Source organism: Pristis pectinata, chromosome 8 (genome assembly GCF_009764475.1).
Source record: "Pristis pectinata isolate sPriPec2 chromosome 8, sPriPec2.1.pri, whole genome shotgun sequence".
Classification (NCBI taxonomy): domain Eukaryota; kingdom Metazoa; phylum Chordata; class Chondrichthyes; order Rhinopristiformes; family Pristidae; genus Pristis; species Pristis pectinata.
In genome coordinates, this window is record NC_067412.1 from 10,146,556 (window position 1) to 10,174,442 (window position 27,887).

General features: G+C 39.3%; 1 protein-coding gene across 2 annotated transcripts in view; it reads left to right on the forward strand.

Moving 5' to 3' along the window:
• The window catches only part of parn (poly(A)-specific ribonuclease (deadenylation nuclease)), a 117,733-nt gene that overhangs the window by 21,078 nt on the left and 68,768 nt on the right, over positions 1–27,887 (forward strand). For both annotated transcript variants that reach the window (XM_052022417.1, XM_052022418.1), the window contains exons 8-18: positions 7–69; positions 943–981; positions 3,417–3,459; positions 11,805–11,885; positions 13,817–13,873; positions 18,842–18,919; positions 19,366–19,409; positions 19,614–19,656; positions 21,400–21,475; positions 22,555–22,665; positions 24,540–24,609. In XM_052022417.1, coding sequence (XP_051878377.1) covers positions 7–69; positions 943–981; positions 3,417–3,459; positions 11,805–11,885; positions 13,817–13,873; positions 18,842–18,919; positions 19,366–19,409; positions 19,614–19,656; positions 21,400–21,475; positions 22,555–22,665; positions 24,540–24,609 — 705 coding nt within the window. The remainder of the gene's footprint in view (positions 1–6; positions 70–942; positions 982–3,416; positions 3,460–11,804; positions 11,886–13,816; positions 13,874–18,841; positions 18,920–19,365; positions 19,410–19,613; positions 19,657–21,399; positions 21,476–22,554; positions 22,666–24,539; positions 24,610–27,887) is intronic.

The following is a 27,887-nucleotide window of genomic DNA, read 5'->3' on the forward strand; positions in this document are numbered from 1 at the left end:
TTTCAGGGAGAAAGTTGAAGATCTATTGAAAGATGACAAAGGTAGTATAGAACTGGATCCGTGCACTGGGTAAGTAGAAATATGTTAATCTTTTTTACCAAACCAGATTACTTTAAGGGCTTTTGGTGTCTAGTATGAAGCTGCAGAATGCTTTAGAAAACATTTGATTTAATGTAAACAATTGGTGTTCTTCACCATGGTTTCATGACATTTACCGAAATGTGGTCATCTATAAGCCTGTATTTGTGACAGCCAAGTCTCACCTATGCATTCAATATACATGTTCAAATGGGTTACTAGATGTTTGTAGGGAAAACTTTCCTTCTCCCACCTTTGGCTGAAATGACAGAGGCCATATTTTGTACATCTAGTCAGATCTGGACTGAAATCTGGTCTTGACTTCACGTCACATAGTGTGTGGTTTTTTGTTTTTGTTAACTGACAACTATCGTGGTAGCCCATAATTTTTCTTTGCCAATCACAAGCCTGTTGTTATGATCTAGAATACAAAGGGTAGTGAAAGCAAGGATTTTCAATGGTGAATTTCAAAGGAGAATTGATTAAAATATAAAAGGAAAAACAAATTGGATAATGGGTGGGGAAAAGTATGGGAGTGGAACTAATTGGATTATGCTGTCAAAGAACTGGCTGAGGCACAGACTGAATAACTGCTTGGGTCAAAAATTTTATGATTGGTTAGTACACTTTTCCTTTCTTCCCTTCAGTATTTCTTTCTGCCCCTCCTGACCACCCACTCCAATCCACAAATAAACAGTACTTCACTGTTGAACATGTTGAGCATAAAAATCAAATGGGTAAATAATGTCAAATATACCTAAATTATTTTAAGCTGGTTTTGCTATCTTTTGAGATAAGAATGTATTGTAAATAGAAGGCATTCAGTTTATTGTTAGATTTTAAAAGTTTGTTTTCTGTTCAAAGGTTCCAGCGAAAGCTCATTTATCAGACTTTGAACTGGAAGTAAGTCATGGTATCAAGGTAGAGGGTACAGTAGTGCTGTGTCTGAATTTTGTTCATTTTTTAAGTAAAACATATGGAATCTTTTCTGGATGTGAATGTAATGTTGGAATGTGAAAGGAATGAAATCTGATCTACTTTCCCATTATCTTGGGTCATGGTGAAATCAGTGGTTTAGCCAACTTTTATTCAGAACTACTAAAAGTTGCTGAAAGCATTCATTGAATAGAAACCTCGCATTTGAGTCTCTAGTGAATATTCAACTTGCTGAATAATTTATCCTATTATGGCTGTACTAAGAGTTTTGCAGTTACAGTAATGTAATCTAAGGTAACAATGACAGCTGAAAATTTAAATTTACTTAACTATATCAGAAATGAAAAGTGTAAAAATGATAACCGTACAATTATTATTTTGTTGTGAAGCCCATCTGGTTCACTGATGTCCTTTATGGAAGGAAATCTGATGTCCTTATCCAGCTCTGCGCGTGCATGAAACCTGATCTATACAATCTGGCTAACTCTCAATTGCCCTCTGAAATTGCCTAGCATGGCCCTTGGATGTATTAAATCACTTTTACATTATTATTGGTTGTAATGGATTACATAGCCAACCTAGACACCTGATTGAGATGTTACAAAGACTTGTATAGCCCAGCTGACCTCGCAAAATCCTCTCCCTCATAACGTCAGATGAGGTGAAATTTGGAAGATGTGCTCCATTGTTTAGTCCAGGAGCTGCCTGTCACAGTCAGAAAATAATACCTTTCGGCCAACTTCCCAATTGCATTTGTCACCATCCTTCAATGCATCTTGCCATATTAATAGGAAACATCCCATAGAGGTATACTGTGAGGACTTGAGGTCACAGATTGCAGTGGAATACAGTTCTGCTTCTGATAGTCCACAGGATCTCGTGTATACACTGATTTAAACTTCTTGTCTTGGCATAACCCTCACTCTAATATTGTTAGCAAGGTGGAGACTAAAGCTGGTTTAATGATGAGTATAAAAGAACTAGTGAGAAACATTGCTAGATGTACCAAAGAGAAAAATCAGGTGAAGCCACACCACAGGAGTCGATGCGTACTAAAACAGAAGCAGCACATTCTTGATCAGATGAGTTGTCCCATTCCAATGGATCAGAACGAAACTTTGCATTGCTGCTTCAAAGCCATGAATTGTGGTGGACAGTTGAACAGCTCATGGAAAGTGGGAGCCCCATGAACAACAACATCCTTTAGGAAGGTGTCCAGCACATGAGCATGGAGGGAAAACATAGTGAAGGGTGTGTGATTATCTTGAGTTAAAGGAATCAAGTGGATGATTGTTCCCTTCCTGTATCTAAGGACCCCAGTCTTCTGCCAATTTAATGTCCTCCAAAAACATGAATTGTCTGTTCTGGATACAGCAAAGGTTATAACCCTCATAACCTTGGCAGGCCAGGTATGCTGAGTTCCTACAGCATCATCATGTTTTTCATCTAGATTCCAGTATCTGCAGTCCTTCATTTCCCAAGCTTCATAATCTTTGCTATATCCAGCTAGATAAAGATTTCCTACCTCTCAATTGTAGTGTTTCCAATATGCTATCATAACCAAGTATTCTGCTTTTTTTAAAAAAAACTGCAATCGATGGAAACTGGAGAAGTCTCCATTGACTGGAGTTGCAAGAAGATTGTGGTTACTAGAGACCAATTATCTCAAACCCCAAAGGATTTGCTGCAGGAATTCTTCAGGATAGATACTTCCTTCTCCAGCGTTATGCAAGAAGCTCAATGAAGCCCAAGATAAAATTGCATCCTTTTTTCAACCCAGCTTTAATGTTCTGTTCCTCAGCCACCATTCTATTGTGGTTGCAATGTGAGCTATGTCCAAGTTGCACTGTAGTAATTCACTGAGGGTTCTCCAGAACTCCTCCAGAACTTGCAACCTCTACCACCTCAAAATCAAGGGCAACAGCTATAAAGGAACACCATTCCCTGCAAGTTGCACTCCCAAGGTTCACACTGTCCTGAACCGAAAATTTCATCTTTTCATCAGGTTAAAGTTTTTGAATGATCTTGCATTCATTTAAGGCTGGAACACCAGCATTTTCCTGAGGGCAGGTTGAGGTGGATGAAAATAAATGTTATGACATTCCTATTCCATAATTGAAATAAAAGAAAACTACATTTGGTTTATAGTCATTTCACTGAATAAATATTATTCTTGAATTTTGCTTTCAAAATGATGAGCTTGAAGTTGCAATAACTGAGCAGAACTTGTAAAATGTTCAGAAATATCTTCAATCAGTTGGAAGATAATAAGAGGTTTATTTAGGTTTGACTTTTGGAAACTTTGCAGAACACTTTAGAGCACCAACAATGTGAACATTGCAGCACTTTGTTGGAAACCCCTCAAATACTAAATTATTTTTACTTTTCTGTTCTTGCTTTAGGTTTCCAAAAGGGGCTCATGTTGAAACTTTGGAGAATGAAAAGGTAATAACTTAAATATCAAATAAAAGCAGCTGGAATGCTAATCTTGTTGCCTGAGGCAAAGTAACTGAATTTTGTCAGCTTGTTGATGGATAGTAAATGTAGGTTCATACATGTAAGCTGTAGGAGAAGTCTCACCAACTGTAAATATTCTAATAATCACTTCACCTTGTTTGGAGTTGCATTCTAAATTACTGAGATAAATTTATCAACAGTGCCATACTTTGTTCTCCTTGAACAACTCTTTATTAAGTTATCATTTCAGAAGCTGCTGGTCTCCTATATATGTGGCCATCCAACATTTTGTCAGCTGAAAGATGTGTCAGTCATTCAGGCAGTGCTCTGCCCAATGCATGAGTGGCCAGCCTTCCCAGATTGGCTACAGGACCTCACACCAAGCAGAGATTGGAGCATGTGGTTGCTGACTTGGCTGTAAACCTTGGTCTGGGGTCTGTGGTTCTCTAGAATGACTGCACCAACCTTGACCTGGTTTTTCCAGACTGAGCATTTATAGATGGGGTTCTGTCAGTTACAGTGATGGATTTCTTGACCTTGCTGCTGTTCTGGGATTTTGGTCTTCTCACTGATCGAGCTGACCAAATATTCCAGCCTTTGTCAGATTCTCCTTGGGCATCTACTCTTGTGCTTTGATGGTAATAGATAATGCTGAAAAGCTCAGCAGGCTAATGTGAGCATTGGGAAGTTGGTTAATTAATTTATTTATGGGAACATTTTGGTGAAAGCTGTTCTTGTCCTTTGCGCATTTACCAGGAATCATTGGAGGGCAATTGTGAGTGGGAACTTGTGTCTTAATGATTCCAGGGTTTAAAAAAATTATCTGGTTGAATTTAGAAAGGCTTGGATAAATAAAGGACAGTCAACAAGTCTTTGTTAAAGGCACTTCATCTCTGACCAACGTGATTGAAGTTTTTCTGAGGACTTAACATGGAGTGTTGATAAGAGTGTATTTGGCAAGATGTTTCACAGTCTCATTGGGAAATCGGAAAAATAAAAGCTCACAACTCCAGCAGAAAATGTGGCAGGTTGGATCAAAAATCATTGCCAGGAAATGAGTAATGTTTGGGTGCTTTAATGAATAGAAGGCTACTTGTGGGATTCCATTGGATTCCTTCCTTTTCTTGGTATGTATCGGGGTTTAAATGAAGTTTAAGAAAGTTTGAAAATGACACCAAATTTGGCTGTGATTGATAGTGAGGACTGAAAGAAGATGTGAATGGACTGGTCAGGTAGTGAACAATAGTGGCAAATATAACTTGACGTGGAGAAGTGCAAGATACTTTTGTGGAGAGTATAAGGTAGGAGAATATACAAGTGATACAATACTAAGAAACACACATCGTGGACTGTGTACATGAATCTGAAGGTACAAGATGAGGTGATTAATAAAGCATTCGGGATGCGTGCCTTTATTTGTGAAGCATGAAGTACCAGAGTTGAGTCCATATTAGAGTCCTTTTATTTGTATATCTACATGCGTGCATGAATGAAAAGGCTAGTTAGCTCACAAATGGTTGCCAGGAAGGATGCGGTAGCACTAAAAAAGCTGCAGAGGGGATCTGAGGATGTTGCCAGGTATTTTGATTAGGAGCAAAGTATTTTAGTTGGGAATTAACTGAACTGAATTTTTTTGGTTGGAGAAGGAAGTTAAGAGGACAGTTGTCTGAGGCAAATAAAATTACAAGCGGCTTGTTTTCCTTGACAGTGGGTCAAGAGCTAGGGGACATGGATTTAAGGTATTTTGTAAAAGAGTTAGAGTGGTGGCGAGGAATGTTTTTTGTATTCATCTGAAGAGTGGAACCTGTTTCCTGAAAGGGTGGTAGAGGTAAACTCTAATCTCATTTAAATCGCACTTGGTGTGGTGCAAAATGTAGTGCTCAGGGTTGACTGCGAGTTGCAAAATGGGTTTAGTTTAAATACAGTAAACTGATTTAAGTACAGTAATACTATCCTATTACTCAAATCCTGATGAATTGGCATCTGGCTCATCGGGGTCTAGTTTCCTGCACCTACTTGAAACGCACAATCCTTTTAAACTCACTGGAGTCATGTGCCTGTTCTCCATTTAAACTCACCTGCTTCGCTGGATAATTTATTTCACTACCAAATAACATCCTAAAACAAAAACATGAATTAAGTGTTTTGGTGTATTACTGGGAGGAGCACAGAAGTGGGATGGTAGGGAGGAGCGCACAAGTCAGAGTTTGGTGGTTGCGTGGGCACAGCACTTTGGGTCTCCCTTCAAAGGAACACACTTTCATGACTTAGAGATGTATCACTATTTCTTCTTCAGCTCCAGATCCTGGAACTTACTCCTATAATGTTGTCATGTACTAACTTCATAAGACTGACAGCACTAGTTCAAGAAGGTAACTCCCCACCACCTTCTCAGATCACTTTGCCAAGGTGCCCACATCCAACAACTTTTCAAATAAGCTCCCACTCATGCCTTAAATTTGATTTTAATATTTTGGTTTGAACCCTTTTGGTTGTTTCCTTTAGGGTCGGATTCATTTATTTCCTTGTTTGGTTGAGACTCTCGGCATGATCAAGTCACCCATGAGCTTTGCCTTTATAGTTTCCAATATAAGGCTCACTACAGTAGTAACTTTGAGTGCCGTCTATTGAAGTGTCTGCCAATTTCTGTAAATTTCTGGCAGTGAAAGAAAGGTGAGATGGTTGTTGCACAAATATATTGTGCCTGAGTCCATCTTGTGCCTTGTCACCAAAGTTACCATCTTGCCAGTTTCTCCATGCTTTTAGACACTACTGTATATTTAGTATTTACACTTAAATCTCACATTGGTCAAGCCTTGCATGAAATTTGCATGTTTCATTGAGATCACTTCTTACTTTCCTCTCGTAAGATAAGATAAATCTGCCATCCCAGGAATCAATCTGGTGATCTTTTGCTGCACTCCCTCTGGGCCAAGTATATTCTTCCTTGGGTATGGAGAGCAAATCTGCACACAATGTTCCAGATGCTGGTTCACCAGAGCCCTGTGTAATTAGAACAGTAGGTGGAGACCCATTGTACTCCTGCTCAAATCCTTTGTGTAAGGGCCAACATACTATTTGCCTTCCCAATTGCTTCCTGTACCTGCATGTTAATTTTCATACACAGATCCCTCAAACACCATTATTTTTCAAACGTGCACGATGCTTGTATTCCATCAGCCATGCCCTTGCCTACTTAGTTCACTCATCTATACCTTTGTGAAGCTTGTCTGCATTCTTCCCACAGCCCACACTGCTAACCAGCTTTGTGTTGTCTGAAAACTGGGATATGTTGTATTTGACCCACAAATCATTGATATACATTGTAATTTGCTGGGGTCCCAACACTGATCCCTTCAACACCCCACTAGTCTAAGCCTCCCAATCTGAAAATGGTCCCCTAAGTCCCACATGGTTCTGTCTGTTAACCAATCTACAGGTCTGTGCCTGTACAGAATATAGCACATCACAGCAAAGTACAGGCCCATCGGCCCACAATGTTGTGCTGACACTATCCTGCTCTATCTAACCCTTCCGTCCCGCAAGCCCTCCATTTTTCTATCATTCATGTGCCTATCTAAGAGTCTCTTAAATGTCCCTAATGTATCTACCTCCACCACCTCTGGGGGTGGGGGGTGGTGTGGGGTTGTTGGAAAACTTAGCTCTGACATCCTCCCTATACCTTCCTCCAATCACCTTTCTTTAAAAAAAAATTATGCCCCCTCATTTTAGCCATTTTTGCCTTGGGGATAAAATCTCTGACTGTCCACTCGATCTATGCCTCTTATCTTGTACATCTCTATCAAGTCACCTCGTGTCCTCCTCCTCTCCAAAGAGAAAAGCCTTAAGCTCACTCAACCCATCCTCAAAAGACATGCTCTCCAATCCAGACAGCATCCTGGTAAATCTCCTCTGCACCCTCTCTAAAGCTTCCACATCCTCCTTGTAATGAGGTGACCAGAACTGAACGCAATACTCCAAATGTGGTCTAACCAGAGTTCTGTAGAGCTGCAACATCACGTCGCGGCTCTTGAATGCAATACCCTGACTAATGAAGCCCAACACACCATGCGCCTTCTTAACAACCCTATCAACCTGCGTGGCACTCTTATGGGATCTATGGACGTGGACCCCAAGATCCCTCTGTTCCTCCGCACTGTTAAGAGTTCTGCCATTAACCCTATATTCTGCCTTCAGATTTGATCTTCCAAAGTGGATCACTTCACCCTTTTCCATGTTAAACTCCATCTGCTGCTTTTCGGCCCAGCTCTGCGTTCTATCAATGTCTTGTTGTAATCTACAGCAACTTTCTACACAATCCACAACACCACCAACCTTTGTATCATCTGTAAACTTACTAACCCACCCTTCCACATCCTTATCTAAGTCATTTATAAAAATCACACAGAGCAGGGGTCCCAGGACAGATCCCTGCAGAACACCACTGGTCATCGACCTCTGGGCAGAATACGCTCCAATTACAACCACCCTCTGTTTTCTATGAGCGAGCCAATTCTGAATCCACACAGCCAAGTTTCCCTGGATCCCATGCCTCCTGACTTTCTGAATAAGCCTTCCATGAGGAACCTTATCAATGCCTTACTAAAATCCATGTACACCACATCCACTGCTCTACCTTCATCAATGTGCTTTGTCACATCCTCAGAGAATTCAATCAGGCTTGTGAGGCACAACCTGCCCTTCACAAAGCCATGCAAACTGTCCCTAATCAGCCTACGCTTCTCAAAATACCCATAAATCCTGTCTCTAAGAATCTTCTCCAGTAATTTGCCCACCAATGAAGTAAGACTCATTGCCTGTCATTCCCACAGTTATCCCTACTCCCTTGCTTGAACAAAGGAACAACATTTGCCACCCTCCAATCATCTGGCACTACTCCTATGGCCAGTGCGGACACAAAGATCATCACCAAGGGCACAGCGCTCTCTTCCCTTCCTATAATAACCTTGGATAGATCCTGTCCTGCCCTGGTGACTTATCTATCCTAACGTTTTTCAAAAGTTCCAGCATATCCTCTTTCCTAATGTTGACATGCCCTAGCATATCATCCTGTCATACGTCATCCTCGCAAATGTCAAGGTCTCTCGCTGGTGAATACTGAAGCAGAGTATTCATTAAGGACCTCCCATACCTCTTCTGACTCCAGGCACATGTTTCCTCTTTTATCCCTGGTTGGTCCTACCCTCACTCTAGTCATCCTCCTATTCTTCACATGTGTAGAACACCTTGAGGTTTTCCTTAATCCTATTTGCCAAGGCTTTCCCATACCCCCTTCTAGCTCTTCTAAATCCATTCTTAAGCTCCCTCCTGGCTATCTTGTAAGTTTGCAGAGCCCTGTCTGATCCTTGCTTTCTAAACCATGGGTAAGCTTCTTTCTTCCTCTTGACAAGATTCTGTCTTTTGTCAACCATGGTTCCTTACCCTGCCTTAATGTGACAAACCTATCCGGAACCCCATGCAAGTACTAAACAACCTCCACATTTCTGTTGTGCACTTCCCCAAGAACATCTGTTCGCAATTTACACTCCCAAGTTCCTGTCTAATAGCTTCATAATTGCCCCTCCGTCACTTAAATACTTTACCATATCGTCTACTCCTGTCCCTCTCCAAGGCTATGGTAAAGGTTGAGTTATGGTCACTATCTCCAAAATGCTTTCCCACTGGAGAGATTTGAAACCTGATCAGGCTCACTGCTTAGTACCAGGTCCAGTATGGCTTCTCTTCTTGTCAGCCTGACTACATACTGTGTCAGGAATCCTTCCTGGACACAACCAACAAACTCTGCCCCATCTATCTCCTTTACATTAAGGAGGTGCCAATCAATATTAGGGAAGTTGAAATCACCCATGACAACAACCCTATTAATTTTTTTTTACAACTTTCCAAAATCTGCCTCCTGATCTGCTCCTCGGTGTCTCTGCTGTTATTTGTGGGGGGAGGGTCTGTAGAATGCTCCCGATAGAGTGATCGCTCCCTTCCTGTTTCTGACTTCCACCCACACTAACTCAGTGGACGATCCCTCCAGGACATCCTCCCTTTCTACAGCTGTGATAATGTCCCAGATCAGCAAAGCTATTCCCCCACCTCTTTTACCTCTGTCACTGTCCCTTTTGAAACATCTAAACCCCAGAATATCCAGCAGCCATTCCTGCCCTTATGACAGCTATGTCGCTGTAACGGCCACCACATCATGGTTCCACGTATTTACCCATGCTCTAAGTTCATCAGCCTTGTTCCTGATGCTTCTCGCATTAGAGTAGACAGACTTTAGCCCATACAACTAACTGCAATTTTGGCCATTCAACTGCCTATGCTTCCTCAGTCTTTCTGCACACTGCGTCTCCTTGTACACAAAATGTACCAACCTCTGACCTATCACTCGAATTCCCACCCCACCCACCAAACTAATCTGAACCCTCCCTACAATACTGCATTTTAATTTTGTTTGATAATCTCATACAGAACCTTATCAAAGACCTTCTGAAAGTCCAAAATACACCACAAACTGCTTCACCCTTGTCTCCACAAAATAGATCACCTCAAAAACAACTGAATATTTGTCAAAAATGATGTCCCTTTTTATAAATCCATGTAGACTGTGTGCCCAGTCCTGTTACAAAAACTGAATTGCTGCAAGATCTCAGCCAGTTATGCAGCATCTGTAGAAAGAGAAACCAGTTGACCTTTCAAGTGGAAGACTTTCACTCAATCCTATTGTTGTTTTTCCCAAGTTAACACTTCCTTATTATTAAATTTTGAGCATTCTCTGTACTAATGTCAGGTTAACTGATCTATAGTTCCTTGTTTTTTTATAAATGTTAAATTGTGGGGTTACATTGCTACCTTCGGGTCTGTGGGATCTATACTAGAATATATTGGACCTGCAGCCATCTCCTGAAAACCTTAAACTGTGGGTCATCAGGTCCTGGGGGTGAATCCACATTCAATCCTGTTAATTACTGCAATTTTTTTGCATACTAATTTCTTTGAGCTCCCAATTCTCCCTATACCAGTAGTTCCCTGGTATTTGCAGGGATCCTTCATGTTATATGAGGACAGATGCAGATTATTTAATTTTTGTGCCATTTCCTTATCCTAATGTGTCCATAAGGGAACTGCAGTAACTTTGGCTAGCCATTTCTATTTTATGTATCTAAAAGCTATTAACATCTGTTTCTGTGATTTATTCTTTTTTTGTTTGCTGTTCTTGTATTCTTCTTTCCCTTATCAGTACTTTAGTTTTATTGTTGAGTACCGAAATCTTCCTGGTCCTTCAGTTTTTTTTGGGAAGTAGTATTAGATCGAATGAAAAGGCTTACAATCTTCAACTTCTCTTGATGGGTGTGGTGAAGTCGCTTTCCTTGTTAACTACGTTTACCTTAATCTACAAATTCTGTATAGCCCTTTTATATGTATTTTTTTTCAGTGATTATTCACTATCATACCCTTTCATGTAGTTTCTCAATCTGCCATTGCCAACACATGGCTCATGATGTAGTTTGCTTTATTCAAATTTAAGACCATTGTTTTGGAGTGAACTAAATCACTTTCGATCTTTATATAAAATTCCATGTTTTTATGATTACTCTTCCCTTAAGTCCTCTTAATTACCAGGTAGTAATTAAACCTTGATTACACTAGATCTAAAATAGCTTGTTATCCTGCTGATTCCTTGGCATACTGGTTGAGAAAACCATCTTTTGTATTTATCAGTGCTAATTTTGTTTTCCCAGTCTGGATGTATTAGACTGAAGTCCTGTTGTCCAGTTCAGATGGACATTATCATATCTTGCAATACTATTCAATGAGTTCTCCTCCCAGTAGTTTTCTGAACCAACAGCACTGGGGGGAGAAAAGTTTTCAGAGTTTACAGGGCATTACTGATGTGGATTAGCTTCCCTTTTATGCCAGATGATTGATTATGATATTCACAGAGAACTACAGAATTGCAAATTAACATAGTGTAGAAGCGAACAAATTGATCATGTGTCTTAATGTTGAGAGCAATCCAGTTTGTCCTTTCCCTTGCTCTTTTCTTTGTAAACGTTTCAAATTCTTTTCTCATCATGTTCTTATTCAATTCAATTCCATTTAAAAGCCATGGTTTAATCTGCCTCTACCACCCTTTCCAGCAATATCTTCAATCAAATTTCCTTTATATTTTCCTTGCAGTGACTTTTGTTCTTGTGCCATATACCTTTTTGTTTCAACCATCTCGTCAGATGCTCTCTGAATGCAAATGTGTTTTAATTTTAAGGAGAAATGTGTATTAATAAGCAATTAAAGTTAATGTTTCAAATTCCACCTTGCAGAAGGAGAGATACATTGTGGTCAGTAAGCTGGATGATGAGGAACGGAGAAGAAGAGAAGAACAAAAACGAGCAAAAGAACAGGTGTGTGTATGTTCAGCACTTTTTAATGCTTTGGTATGTTTCCTCTAAAATACTTTGATGCCAAACTTGGCACATTGCACAGTTTATAATATTTTTAAAAAAAGCTGCATTTATTCAAAGAGCTCTGGCTTTATGTAATGCAGTTATTGGGAGATCTTTTCCACGTCTTGGGTGCTTTGGGAGAAAATGCAATTCAAGCCACCTTTTAATTAAAAGAAGTAATAAAAGGGTAAATCGGAATCTGTTTCCAAAAAATCCTTCGGGGATAGGAGTCGTGCTGAGTGTTTCAGCTATTGAATTTCAAATCCCATTTCTGCAGCTATCAAAATTAGCTTTATCCTGTTAAATCTACAATACTTTAAATACTGAAATCAGTTTATTGTTTAAAATCTAGTAAACTGAGGTAGTAAATTTGCATTTGAAGGATCTCTCATAGTTCAGAAGCTTGACAATTAATTTGACTTTTTAAACATTACTAAGAATACCAGGGAACATTTATAACACTACTGTAATGCAATATCTTGTGAAGTATAACCAAAGCAGAAAATGAGAGATGCCCAACAAGTCGGGCAGCATTTGTGGGGAGGGAAGGGAAAGAGTTGTTTCAGGACAGGAAACCCTTCATCAGAACTGAAAAGGAGACAAAAGAAGCTTGTAAAGCTGCAGGGAGGGGGATGTGTCTGATGGATGGGGATAAGCTGGAGCATTTGCCACCATCATTAGCTGGGTCCACAAAAATGGATCCAGCCTTGCCTTCTGAGGATAACTTACCACAGAAGTCAGTTTTAGCCAATTTGATTCACCTCATGTAATAACAAAGAGTGCACTAAGTATATGGACCCACAGCATCTGCTTGAGCTGAAAGTGTGTTCCAAAACCAGCCTTTTCTTTCGTCAAGATGTTTCAATACAGCTAGCAAACCAGCAATGTGAAAAAATTATCCAGGTATAATATCCAATCTGGGTGATCATAATGACCTTTTACCAAAGGAGTGGAAGAGGTCATTGACAATGCTGACATTCCAGGTGAGAGTGACATTCCTCAACTTCAAAGTAGCACTTGACCAAGATATGAAAATGGGTGTCAGTTACAGTGGGAGGCAGGGGAAGATCTCTGCTGGCTAGAGCTGTAACTAGCACAAAGGATGATTATGACTATTGGAGGCCAGTCACCTTACCTCCAGTGTATATAACATGCTGGAGAGAAGAGAAACTGCAGATTCTGGAATCTGGAGCAGATAGCATGCTATTCATGTCAGCAAAGGTTTCCTGTCTCTGTGGAGAAACTGGTGTCAGCTGGAAGTCCAACCTTTCCACAGTAATCTGTATTTGCATACAATAAATCCCTGTGAATGGCTCCATGTGATATTACAAAAATTAGGTCATCTCTAATATGATTAAAAAATAATGCTTCCATTGGTCTCTTGTATTAGAAAGAGGAAAATCATCTTAGTTTCCCTATCTTGATTCTTAATTATCAACCCTTTCTAAAGGCATTCGGTGCCAAGTCTCAAGCAGGATTAATGACTACACAAGGTACTGAATTTTGTTACTGACTAGTGCTAGTGGAGAGGTATCCCATCAAGGAGTCTAATGTTGAATAGAGAAAACTGAGGAAAAAGCAATTAAAACAATAGTTACTTCTATATTGTATATGTTTATTTCATAGAATGTGCTGGTCTGCATCCATGTGATAAGTAAATCAGATTTGATGTGTTTCACATCAACATTTCTCTTTTCATTTCCTATTTAGTCAATCTATTTTTATGATGCTCGATTTGCACCTTTTTTTAAAAAAAAATCAGAAAATGTCTAATTGAGAGAACTCTCCAGAAAGAATTAAAAATTTGGGATTGAAACTCAATGGATGTAATGGTGCAAATATTTTGACAACTGGTATAGCTGTAGAGTAACCAGCTGTCTTATTTGCAGGAAGAAATGAATGATGCTGTGGGGTTTTCCAAAGTAATATACGCCATTTCAAAATCGGTGAGTCTTTTAAAATAAAATGAGAGAATTTCCTGGATATTTTATGATCAATCTTGTTTTGAATCTTCCCCATGCAAGATGCTTCGTTTCTTTTAAAACTGTAACATTTTCCTTTGTCTACTGGACCTTTTTAATTCATTGACTGTGTGATGATTCCAGATCACAGTAACCATCTTAAATTCAAGATGTGTTTAGAAGGCACCTTTTGTGAGTGCTTTGGAGTATGTAAGTAAGTAAGGTTGTCTTGCTGGAGTTGTACAGGGTTTTGATGAAACTTGGGAAGGATTTCCTCATCTTGGAGGTTGTGCAATTTGGATTCATTAGATTAACTCTTGGGATGAGTTCATCCAATGGGGAGACAGGGAGAAGGGTGGGCTTTTATTCAGTAAAGTTGAGGAAAGAGATGATCTCACTGAAGTGGACTTGAGAAAGAATCCACAATATGTATCTGAATAGTAGACCAGGTTTGAGATCCAGCTGTTTCTACTTGTATTCTTATGCCCTTCTCAGCATTTTTAGGGAAGAAAACTTGTGTTCCATTTTGAGTTTTCTATATTTGCATGTGCTTTCTTGTGAACAGCATTGTAATATTTGACTTGATGCTGCGTTTGTTACACATGCCCTGGTTTTCCACTCTTAGTACATTATTGGAATTACTTTTACCAAGTTCTTCAGTTTTGAGAGAGATTAAGCAAGATGTCATCTTGCTTAATCTCTTATTTCATCATGTACAAAACTTTCTTCTGGACTTCATTGGTTTTGGACAGATGATATTGCCACAGCGGATGGAAAATCAGATTGCACAATTATTAGTACTTGGGAGTTCTGTTTGCAGTACATGTAAGTGGCATTGCAACATTTCTTGCCAAGTTTTCAGCATAGTCTGAGCACAGATATCTATGAAACAGATGGTAAAACAGCAGCATCTTGAATTTGAGCTTCTCAAAGAAATACTGCTGCCTAAGATTTATAGATTCCTGTTCGTAGTCTCATTGCTATAATGAATGGTGACAGAATGGAAGATGACTGAGATTTTTTTCTTCTGCATAGTTCTTGTGTTGAAGTGGTTATTGTGGGAGGGGAAAATAAGTGGTACAATGACCCGTATTTGACATGTAAAGCTAAATTCTGTTAGAAATGACCACAGAGTGCACATTTCTGATTCAAAATGTTCTTAATTAATGTCTTGTTCCAGTAGACATTTGGTGCAGGACTGAGATTAGCTGTTCAGCAGCATTGAGCTTAGTTTTAACATCAGTGGCCCCAACCCAAATCCTGTCCAACTGCTGGCAGTGAAATCTCCCACAATGGTAGTTTGTTGGTCCCTTGAGCTGCCAGCTGTTGTACAATATCAATTTACTATCTGCACACTGTGATGCAGTTTTGCTGTCAGTTTAATTTACAGTGAGCATCTAATATTTCGGATTTCAGATTCTATGGTTGGATTATCAGATTGTTGGAAAAGTTCAGCCTGTTTTTGCAGTTCTTTTCCTTTGCTTTTCTAATGTTTCTCCTCCATCTTGGGTGCAGGCAAAGTTGATAAATACCCTTTGTTTTCCCTCAGCCTTGCATGTTACCTGAGAATATTATCCAAAATGTTCTTGAGCATGGAGTGAGCATTCAGCCTTTTAATCCTGCTAATTAGTCCTCACCAAAAGCTTGCTTGGTTACCTTTATAAAAGTTCCTATGCAATCTGACTTTTGCACTTATTCCGTTAGTGTGTTTTAGATCCTCGTGCTTGAATTTCTAATTTTTCTCTCTCGTGCTTTAACTATTTACTTTAAATCTAAAACTTTTAGTTACTGAAATAGCTTTCAAAAGCCTTCATAATTTTGATTTACCTCTGGTCTTCTCCTATGTGCTCTGGTCTGAGGAAAGAAACCTCTGCTTCAATCCCACAAGGCAACTCAACCCTTTAATGCTCTCCTTGTAAACTGCAACCTCTGCATCCTTTGGAAAGCATTCAACTTCCCTCTGCAGTGCCTGCTCTGGCCCACCATATAAGGAACATAAGTTACTCTAAGGGTTATTTTGTTTGACTATTCCACAAAATTGACTCCACTGCATTCAACCTTAGGACACTCAAATGTTCATCTACCATGAGCCTTTTGAGTGACTTGGTTACTTTTGCCATTGGAGCCGATGTTTAATAAAATTGCTGCTTTTCCTTGGTCAATCTGCCATGCAGGACTTGCAAATGGCTTACTAAAATTCACATGCACTACATCAGATGCTACACCTTAAATCATTTGAGTAACTTGGTCATTTTTTAATCTTAATAGCTTTAAACACTTTAATAACCTGTCTCCCTCAGTCCTGATTTGCACTATCCCTCAATTTTTTTCCAACAATTTGCATGCTGCTGATATCAAACTGACTGGTCTGCAGTTATTTGATCCTATTTTCAATTTCATTTCTACTTCTATACTGCAGGCTGTGTTAAGCACTTGATCTCTGTCATGAGTTTATTTTGTCTCTGTCTCTCATGTTTTGTGCCATCCACTGGAGTCTGGAATTGAAAAGCTTCCCATTTTTCTTTGTTCTGAAGCTTGGGCACTTTTACTATTTACCCCCAGTAACCCATCTTTGCACATGTGGTTTTAAAAGCTGTGCCCCAGTTCCTTTCATTATCTTAAAAGCTCATGACTGTGTGGCCAGATTCTGCTCTAACTCCATCTACAAGTTTGCAGATGATACCACTGTTGTAGGCCGTATCTCAAATAACGATGAGTTGGAGTACAGGAAGGAGATGGAGAGCTTTGTGGAATGGTGTCATGACAACAACCTTTCCCTCAATGTCAACAAAACAAAAGAGCTGGTCATTGACTTTAGGAAAGGGGGTGGTGTACATGCATTTGTCTACATCAATGGTGCTGAGGTCAAGAAGGTTGAGAGCTTCGAGTTCCTGGGAGTGAACATCAACAGCTGTCCTGGTCAAATCATGTAGATGCCACGGCCGAGAAAGCTCACCAGTGCCTCTAGTTCCTCAGGAGGCTAAAGAAATTTGGTTTGTCCCCTTTGACTCTCTCCAACTTTTATCGATGCACCATAGAAAGTATCCTATCTGTATGTATCACGGCTTGGTACGGCAATTGCTCTGCCCAGGACCGCAAGAAACTGCAGAGTTGTGGACACAGCCCAGCGCGTCATGGACACCAGCCTCCCCTCCTTGGACTCTGTCTTTACCTCTCCCTGTTTTGGCAAAGCAGCCAGCATAATCAAAGACCCCACCCACCGGGGTTATTCTCTCTTCTCTTCCATTGGGTAGAAGATACAGGAGCCTTAGGGCATGTACCGCCAGACTGAAGGACAGCTTCTACACCACTGATACGATCCGTTATACGATGAGATGGACTCTGACCTCACGATCTACCTTGTTGTGACCTTGCACCTTATTGCACTGCACTTACTCTGTAGCTGTGACACTTTACTCTGTACTGTTATTGTTTTTACCTGTACTACATCAATGCACTCTGTACTAACTCAATGTAACTGCACTGTGTAATGAATTGACCTGTACAATCAGTATGCAAGACAAGTTTTTCACTGTATCTCGGTACAAGTGACAATAATATACCAATCAAGCTAGCACTTTGCATTCTGTTTAGTAGAGGAAAGTGCCTGAGCCTGTAATGAGTTAGTCCTGACAGTAGAATTCAGAAGTTATAATTAAAAACCTTTTTGTATTTCCTTCAAAACTTTTTAAAATTCCCTCTTCCATAATATGGAAACCAGCATGGAGCACTCTCAAGGATAACCGAATGTAGCTTGGAGTTGCACAGTCTCAAAATGTCTCTTAATTATCTCAGAGTTCTCCTATGGGCAGGGATTAGGGGCTAATCAGTTGATTTCAGTTGTTGGCCTTCTGTTTGCTATTCTAAGAGTGAGTGGAATAAATGAACATGTCTAATGCTAACTGATTTGTTCATGGTTGTGAAAGCAGCCTGCCCTCCATGGATTCAGTCTATACTTCTCACTGCCTTGGTAAAGCAGCCAATGTAATCAATGATCCCACCCATGCCAGACATTCTCTCTTCTCTGCCCTCCCATTGGGCAGAAGATACGAAAGCATGTACTACCAGGCTCAGGACAGCTTCTATCCTGTGGCCATAAGACTACTGAACAGTGCCCTAGTACAATAAGATGGACTCTTGACCTCACAATCTACCTCATTCTGACCTTGTGCCTTATTGTCTGCCTGCACTGTATTTTCTCTGTAACTGTAACACTTCTGCATTCTGTTGTTGTTTTATGTACTACCTCAATGCACTGTTATAATAAATTGATCTGTATGAACTATATACAAGACAAGTTTTTTACTGTACCTTGGTACACGTGGCAATAATGAACCAATTTACCATTTTAAAATGGAAAAGCTTTGAAGGACAATGGGATGAATGATTTTTATTCTGGGCATTTTTGAGGGGATGGATGGATGGTGTGGTGGTGGATGTGGGAGGGAAGCTAATTCACTGATCTTCAACCTTAAAACACTTAATTGTTTTTTTTTCCTCATTAGACTTGTTCAGTAGTTTTTGGGTTAGTTGACAATTGTTCCCAGAAAGTCCATTTGCAGGACTTCTCCCCTACCTCATGAAGTCTTGTGTCAATAAACTTTTAGAGTGCGAAAGCATTGGCAAAAGTAGAAGTTTCTTGATTCCAAGCATCAGCAGAGCTGTACTGTCCACTGTGCAGACTGTATTTCTATCAAAGCTGTAGAAGTGGTGAACCCTGAGTCCTCTGCAGTGTTTTTAGTACCTTTTGCAAACTCTTCTTTAATAAGTGTTATATCCTTTAGCAGGCAGGGGGAAAATAAACCTTTCTCCCACCCAGCAAACGCTCAATATGCTGTGGGGAAGCCTAGCGGGTAAGAGGTATTGTATGGGATGCAGTTATATTGATTGCTCTTGGAGTATAACAGATAAGAAAATGTTTTTTCTTTTTAAATTAATAATTTCTTTTCCTAGGGTAAATTGGTTGTGGGACACAACATGCTACTGGATGTCATGCATACAATTCATCAGTTCTTCTGCCCCCTGCCTGATGTAAGTATCAATCCATTTTAAAGTAACTTTTGATTTTGTAATGGCTCTTGGTCATAATTGTGTAATATTTTGAGTGTGGTTGTCATAAAAATATTCATAATTAGTTCAGTGCTATGAATCCTTTCTCTTCGATGTCTGGGCGTAGCTGCTTGCTCTCTTGAGGAAGGTGACCTTTGTTGCTGAAGACTTGCTAATGAGAAAACCTCGCTGGATAACACTGGTTTTGGTAATCTCTCAATCCCTGCCTGTCCCACTTCCCCATCAAGGGACCTTCTCTGGATTATGGCAGCTCTTCGCAGCAGGGAGGGACAGAGCAAAAGCTTATCTGTGCAGATGTATATCCAGCACACACTGTGCCACGCACGTCAATGAACTTCTCAGAATATAAATAAGAAACATCTAAAGCTTTTTCCTGAATTTATTGTTCTTTCTTTTTCCTAACATAGGAGCTAAATGAATTTAAAGAAGTAACAACAAGTGTATTTCCCAGGTGTGTTTATTGGTATTTATGCATAGAAGGCATTCTGATATTGGGGCAATAGGGTGGTTGGAGAAAACTGGAATTATCCAGAACTGAAAAGTTAATGGTAGTTTTGAGAATAAAATAATCATTGTAATTGTTGACTGTAAGATGTTTCCTACTTTGATTCTCCACATTGTAATGTGTTTACTACCTTTACCTTTTTGCACCAAGGCTTCTAGATACAAAACTCATGGCAAGCACACATCCTTTTAAGGTAAATTGGTTATGTTTTATTAAGCATACTTACCATTCTTTTAAACTACGAAGGTGGAGTACTTCTGAGACCATTTTTATTGGCATTAGTCATCCTACCACTAACGTAAACCCACATGGTCGGTGCTATTAAATTACACTTGTGCCTGTTCCAGCCTGGAAATTTGCCAAGCCAGATATGCTGTCGGGCTGTGTTTCCAGGATCGTGTAGAAGTGAGCAAGTAAATCGATGTAATAAACTTGCTGTCACATCACGTCCTGGTTGTTGTCCTTAGTTGAGACTGTCAGAGATTTTCTAAACTACACTTTGCTTTCATTCTTCGAAATGGTCTTGATTTTTTTTTTAAATTTTCATTTGGAAGAAGCTTACTTTGATATTAGGCATGAAATTATTTTGTAAACTCAAAGCCATGTAAATTATCTCCTCAATTATCAAGTTTGCTTCAGCATTTTGCAGTTTTACCAAGATTGAAATTTGTTTCTGAAAATAGTTTATCAAGCCAATGTTTCAGTGTTCTATGCTTGTGTAGTTGAATGGTATTGCTAAACACCCACTTGCATTTGCCATCAACTTAACAACTTTATTTCTCAGTTTAGTCACTAGATGGAGTTTTGACATTGGGAAAAGAAATAACATTTTGCACTATCTTGCCTTGTACGTAGTGAGCAGTACAGATTTCCTATTTGGGGGTAGAGGAATCGTATATCATCTTAAGAATGTGACCACTGCTTTGAGTTTCTAAATGCAGTTTTGTTACAAATTTAACTTAAATTAGAAACACAAGGTTCCAAAGCCAATCACTGGAGCATATTCCATTTATCCAATATACCAGGAGTTCCCAGCCTTCACCTTAAGTACGCATTGCTTTAAGGTTGGACACTGATATTTCCTCCAGAACTGTTGGTTTAGAGGTCTATGCTAAATTGTTCAGCTTTGTATAGTTAACTAGGGAGTAATTTCCCTAGTTTTGAGTGGGGTTCAGTAGTTAACCAGCTCAGCTCCCATGAATGCTTTCTGCTCTTCAATACTCTGTTCAACTGGTTTGTGTTCTTGGGCATGCGATTTGGAGCATCTTTTGAGCAGCTGAACCTAATTGTGTGCGCATGGCACAGCTTTTATGTAATGCAATTGAATTCCTGTTGTTCCAGAAATCTTTTAACTTAGAACCCAGGATTGAACTCACTTGCTTTTTGCCACGTGGCTTTGTCATTTGTCAGATAAACCTTTTGACCAAATGGGTGCAGTGGAAGGGTCCACTATCTATAGGCATCCCTCTTTCTAGGCATCCCATTCTACCGTTAGAATACCACCAATATTGCTGATGTTGAGGCCACAACCTGGTGTATAAGTAGTATGGGTTAATCTTAATGCATGCTCTCCATTTGCAAGGGAGTAGTACTATAGAGATTAGGAATCTAATCCTGTAGTGATTAAGACCAGGCAAAGAAACTCAAGAAACTGGTTATAATTTGAGAGAATTGCAAGTTTTATTTTCAAGTTTAAGGTAATTTTTCTGAATAAAAGCATAAAATTATTGTAATGCTCAGCAAATTAAGCAGGATCTGTGGAGAGAGAAAATGTTTCAAGTTGATGACTTTTCGCCAGAACAATGAAAGATCATCAACTTTAAATGTTAACTTTTTCTCCTCTTGCATATGGTGCCTGGCTGAATATTTCAATTATTTTCTGATTTCGTATTTCTCCTATTTTATTTGTTACTAAGGTGCTTTTTGCTTCTTATAGGAACTGATAATGAATACGCCTCTTGCAGAATTGGAAAAGCGATTAAAAGATGCACCTTTTAGACCTCCCAAAGTTGGTAAGAGTACACTCCCTTTGGTATTCATAAAGTTGCTTGTTTGATTCTGGACTAGTTTTTTTAAACAACAAATCTTAATACATTTAAGGAATTAGAGTATAGTCTTTGTTTTTAAAACAAAAAAGTTTGATAGCTTGCTGTTTCTGCCCCTTTTATAAATAAATTCTGTAGAATAAAGTGGTAATTAGAGAGTGGAGTAGGAGAGAAATGGTAAAATGAATCCTTCCACTCTTGCTTTTAATGGATAGTCATGTACTTTAATCCCCTAACCTCGCCAATGCAGAATACAGAATCATCATGTGAGTTGCTTGCACCTATGCAAATCATTGTGCTACTATAATTCAGGAATGCTTTGTAAAATTGAACACGCACCTGTAGATCTGTAATTTTTGTTTCAAATCTCCAACCATTGCTTTACAGTATCCCATCCTGGCCAAGTGATGCATGCCCACTTGATTTGGGATGGCAGGGCCCCTGCTGACATGCGTCTTCAGTAAATTCTGAGTATTTATTTGTCAAAAAGCAGGCTGACTTAATCTGACCCATTTTACTGGACTAATAATCCAGAAACCTGGACCTAATTAGTAGATCATTAGTTCAAGTCCTACCATGGCAGGTGAGGAAATTAAATTTGATGAATTGAAAAGCTAGCACCAGTAAAGGTGACAGTGCAATCGTGACACTGCTGTTAAAAAAAAAAACAAAGCTTGACTTATGCCCTTCGGCAATGGAAATGTGCCATCCTTGCCCATTTTGACTTTATTCAGTTCCTGACTACAATAATCTAACTCTAAATTTGTCTCCTGAAGTGGCAAGTCACTCTGTTCTGGAGAAATTAAGGATGAGCAGTAAATACTGGCCCAACCAGTGATGCCCACATTCTGTGAATGAATAAAAAAATCATTCAGAAAGTGAAGGTTGGTTCAGTCTGCACAGACAACATAGATTAAAAGTTTATAATTTAAAATAAATCTATGCAGGACAAGATAAATTAACATTTCATGTGGGAAGCATTATTTTCAGAAACTGTTTTGCAGATCATATTGACCATGAGATCCAAGTTTTGCTTCTCTTTGCAGAAAGTGTGGAGGGATTTCCAAGCTATAACACTGCCTCAGAACAACTGCATGAAGCAGGTTATGATGCATATATAACTGGCTTATGCTTCATCTCCATGGCCAATCATTTGGGTATGGATGTTTTATCTTTTTTAAAGAGATTACATTGTGGATAAACTTAGACTAATTGTTCAACATAAGATTATTGAAAATTTCAGTTCCAGAAATGAAGGTTCTTGGGCTTTTCCCGCTGATTATTTTTTCTTTGTACAAGTTTTTGGTTCATTAAGTGAAAGTGGTTCCAAAAATCAACTATTCTTGGATTTCATAGTACAGCGCAAGTGGCATAGCCTCGTAGATCCAGTGACCTGGGTTCAATCCTGATCTACAGTGCTGTCTGCAAAGAGTTTGCACGCTCTCCTTGTCACTGTTTTCTCCAGGTGCTATAGTTTCTTTCCTCATCCCCAAAGACCTGGTGGTTGGTAGATTAATTGGCCACTATAAGTTTCCCACTAGTGATGTGGGTGAGTGTTAAAATCTGGGGGAATTGATGGAAGAGTGAGAATAGAATGGGATTTATTCTACGTTTAATGGATTCTCTAGACTTGGTGGATTAAAGGGTTGTATGCTCTGATTTCTATGGTAGAAAATGTTGCAGGTTCCACACCTTCTGAGTGAAGATACTTGGGAATTAAGTTTAGGAGAAATGCCTTGACTGTGATCTCTCCACCCCTTTCCAGAGGAAAGATACTCCCCTCATCAACTCTGTCTGGCACTGTCAGAACTCCAAATATTGTGGGGAAATATAGGCATGGTCAACCCAATCCCTCCTCCTACCATCCCAGGAATCAGTCTTGTGGATCTTTTGCTGTATTCCCTCTATGGCAAGTCTACCCTTTTGTCTCACCGAGGCCCTATGTAATTCTAGTTGGGCATCCTTGCTCCTGTGCTCAAAGCCTCTCGCAATGAAGGCCATTTAACTCTTGCTGCACCTGTAAATTTGCTGAGTGACTGGTATAGAATAAAACCATGGTCCCTTCTTATATGTCAACATTTCCCAATCCTTCAAAGTGAATGATTTCACTTTTATCCATGTTGTAGAAGAGTACAGTAGAGGAACAGGCCCTTTGGCCCATCATTTCTTTGCCCGCTGTATATTTCCTTGTCTAAGTCTGCATGAAGTCTCTTTTGTGTCTTCCTTGAAACCCCAGTCCAAAAGATTGCCTTTAGATTAAGTTACTTAATTAAGGCAACATGGTAGCCAGATGTGCACGACCCCTCCATCACAAATCATGCAGTTGAATCCTATTGTTCTGAGTGTTCATGTTTTGGATATCTGTGGTTAATTTGCCAATTTAAACATTCATTTTACGTGAACGTTGTTGAGCAATTAATCTCCTTGACTAATTGTGATTAATATATTTAAATTCTTCATCCGATAAGCATTTTTGTTATAAAATAACGTTCTTTAATCCTTGTTATGCTCTGTTCGAAAATGACAAAACCATAGAAAGTAAATTAAGTTGTAAATAATAACAAAAAAAACAAGAGTGTGGAGAGAATGTACATTTAAGCATTGGATTCTGATGTAATTCATAGCTTAGAATGTAAATGCAAATATTTCTGGGAGTATTAGAACCCTAAACAGTTGAATTTATTAGTTGAGTTAATTTCCTGCAACTCCCAATCTCTGCAGCTTCACCAAACTTAAAAAGGAAGTGCATTTTGGAAAGAAGTGTTACCATATTACAAGAATCCACCCATTACCAGATTTGTCATTGTGAATTTTTCAATTTTATTTTAAATGGTTTCATTGCAGCAGCCACTACAGAGGAAATGAATGTTTATTAGTCATGAAACTGACTCAGACTCAGTAATCCATTTATTTACATTGGCAGTTTTAGTTCTGTTAACTTGTACATTTAATATGTTTAAAATGGATCAGTGTGGTGGCACAATTCAATGGTTGTACTTTTTTTAAAGACATTTTTATTCCCTTTTTGTAGGTTCGTTTCTCAGCCCTCCTAAAGTTTTTGTTCCTGCAAAATCTAAACTGGTTGAACCTTTTATTAACAAGTAAGTGCCCTTGTCAGTCTGTGGCTGTTTCAGCACTTCGTATTTGGTAAACAGTAGCTGTGGGGCAAACAACAATTTCTTTGGGACATTGTTGCTACTTCATTTCAGGATGCTGGTAGATCTTTTGCAATGTGAATCCTGCTGTGTTATTGATGTATCTATGGTAGAATGTATTTGGAAAGCCATCTAATATTACTGGGCTTACTTTAGATGAGCTTGGAGTAGGAAAAATTGATTGTGGAGCAAGAGACATGAATGAATTACTGTCCATGGGAACTAGGGCTAAAAGTAGGCTAAAAAAAGAGCATTGATACGGGTCCTTTTGCATTTGTTTTGTGTAAATTTTCTCACCTTGGTGTAAATGGTGAATGATAAGTATCAGCTTATCGTGTGATAGTGACCACCAGTGGTTGAGATGCTGCAGTCCGCAATTCCACAAGTTCAGACACTTAACTCGGATGCTCAATGAGAAGCAACATCCTGTTGATAAAACCTGAACCTTTCCCATCCCATTCATTTGAGTACTCTGCAGATCTTTGAAGGAGGAACTTTCAAATAATCAGTCCAAATATTTTTAATAAGTGTATTTTTTAAAAACCTGAGCAAAGTTGTCCTCGTTTGCCTATCCAAAAATTGTGTAATTTGTGTTTCATTTGGAAATCATTTATTTGACATCCATTGAACTGTTTCCCTTGGAACTTGCGTAACATTTAATCTATTCAATACACAATAACTTGGCCTGATACAGAGGATGCTTTGACTTGAGTTGATCTGAAGTCATGGCTTGATTTGCAAGATCTTTCATCACTTTCACGATGGAATTGTATGCCTGTTCTCTCCCTTTTTTCCCTTTTTTTTATATAGTCAATTGTTACTTTTAGAACTCATTTGCAAATATTTAGGAAGCTGTTGATTGATCAGTTCTAGTTTCAAGACCCATTTGTGGATCAATTGCTGTGGAAAATCTGGCCTAAAATGAGCAGATACTTAATAGCTTGGGACTCCCTAGTCTGTGGTGCTTATCAGAAGAAGCACACTGGCTGTTGATAGTGGATGCCTCTTTCATCAGTCATCATTCAGGCATGCATCTGAGTTGCCAGTGTAGTGTAAACTTAAATTGAGGGCATGCAACAGATTCTTAGTTTATCTGAGTGAATGAGGGTGGATAATTGCAGGCAACAAGAGGCAGGAATTTTTTTTAATTAGTATGAGCCATGATTTGGTTCAAATTGCACAGTGATACAGCAGTGGCTTCACTTTAGGTACTGCATTTCTTGTAAAGCATTGTCGGATGCCCTGAAAGAGTCATACAAGATGCTTTGTAAATGCAAGTCTTCCATTTTATGACATGTAATCAATTATGAAATAGATTGTTGGAAATATTTTTGTGGAATTAGAACTTGGCATTTACATGGAGGGCATGGTTAGGGGAATAATGTATGATGGGTGCAAAGTAATCAGGTACAAAGTAGAACAAAGAGCTGTCCTTCAGCTCTACTGGAATAACGATTGAAATTGCAAGAGAGCTCTCAAGAGATTTTCTAGGGTTTCACAGCATAGTTTAACTTTCTTTGTTCAGTAGCTATTCATGGGGTCGGTTACCCGTGGCTCTGTAATGTCAGATGGTGAAACTGTTGCAAGGGTAGGGTGAAGTTGATAACTGCTGCCTGTGGATTTTGACCCTGATTGTCACAGTTCATAACTTTTCAGAACCTGGGATGAAAGAAGGGTTCCTTTCTGTGGTGCTTTTGAAGCCATCGTCTCTAAGCAGCATACTCCTTGGTAACAGCAAGGTATTAGGGGTTAGAGATTTTTCCCCTTGAAGCACATATCATAGAGATGAATAGCATGGAAATAAACCACTTTTCCCACTAGATCCATGCTGACCAGTGAGCATCCATCATTATGTATTCCATTTTCCGGTATTTGGCCTGTTGTCTTCTATATCTAGGTGATTTAAGTACTCTTCTAGACACTTCCTAAATGTTGTCGGTGACTTTGCTTCCACCACTCTCTAGGGCAGTGCATTCCAGATCCTGAGGCACAAAAATGCTAGTCATGTCCAGGAATAATCCAAAGTGTGGTTAAAAACAAAATAGGGAAACGCTACTGAAAAGACAATAACTGGATCTCCTTGTGGTATTAAATCTCTAATACTATTCTGTCTGCTCCTCAGTCACTTTGGGGTTGTTGACGCATGCAGATCGCTACTGTCCGCGTGACACAGTTCCTATCGGCCCTCTTGAGTTGAATAATGGGTCCACTCACGAGAATAGGAGTCCTCCCTAGGGCCGACATCCATCCTTCAAACTGAACTGTTTGAGTTATCACTTATTTCACTGCAGTTTGTGGGGTCCTGTTATGTGGAAGTTACTTGCCATGCTTTTCCTACATGGTAACCGGTAAAATAATTAATTGTTCTGATGGTGTTTTAGGGTGACGAGGCCATAAAAGGTACTGCTCTTTTTCAAACAGCATAAAGACAGTCCCAATGGATCTAAAGTAGACGAGTTAGGTGTGTAAGCAGGATGACAGAAGTTGAATAGGAGACTGGATTTTGGGGGCAACCCACAGGGACTGTGGGTTTTGAAAGCCTATTTTAGCAATAGGTTGCATGCCAAGAACCAAGGTTAAAAGTGGCTAAACTAAGGAGTGATAGACAGGAATGAACAAAATCAGTGTTCCTTCAGTTTACAAAAGTGTGTGCATCATACCAAAAAAAGGCCAGCAGTAAGGGACACTGATAGTTTAACATAGTACCGGATAGCACGAAAAGGTGAAATGACACTAATACTATTGCAGTCACAGGACTCCAGAAGTTATTAAAATGCATGCTCTGCAGTTCCACTGAAGGAGGAATTGTCAACTGGGTATTCATTGAGAGAGAATTCTAGGTTAGGATCAGGCAAAAGTTTTATCTTCATTTGGCAAGTTACAAAAGAACCTTTTAATATGTTTACAGCACAGTGTCATGCCCACAGTGTGCTTTAATATGATAACACTGCATTCCCTATCTGTACTCTATGACTATGCAGTAAACAAGCAACTTGCAGGCCAAGTTGTAAGAAGGCAGTCTCAAACAGTTGGCCAAACTTAGTGTTTATATGATCAAAGCACCTACAGCAGATAATTTGATGGGCAGAAGTCACCAGGGGTATGAAAATAAAAAGTCTCAAAATTGGAAAGTGCATGGTTTATTGACCGAAACACTCAAACCAGAGGTGTCAACTTTAAATCTAAGTTATAACTGGTCTCTGTACCCCTGGAAATTTTAGAAC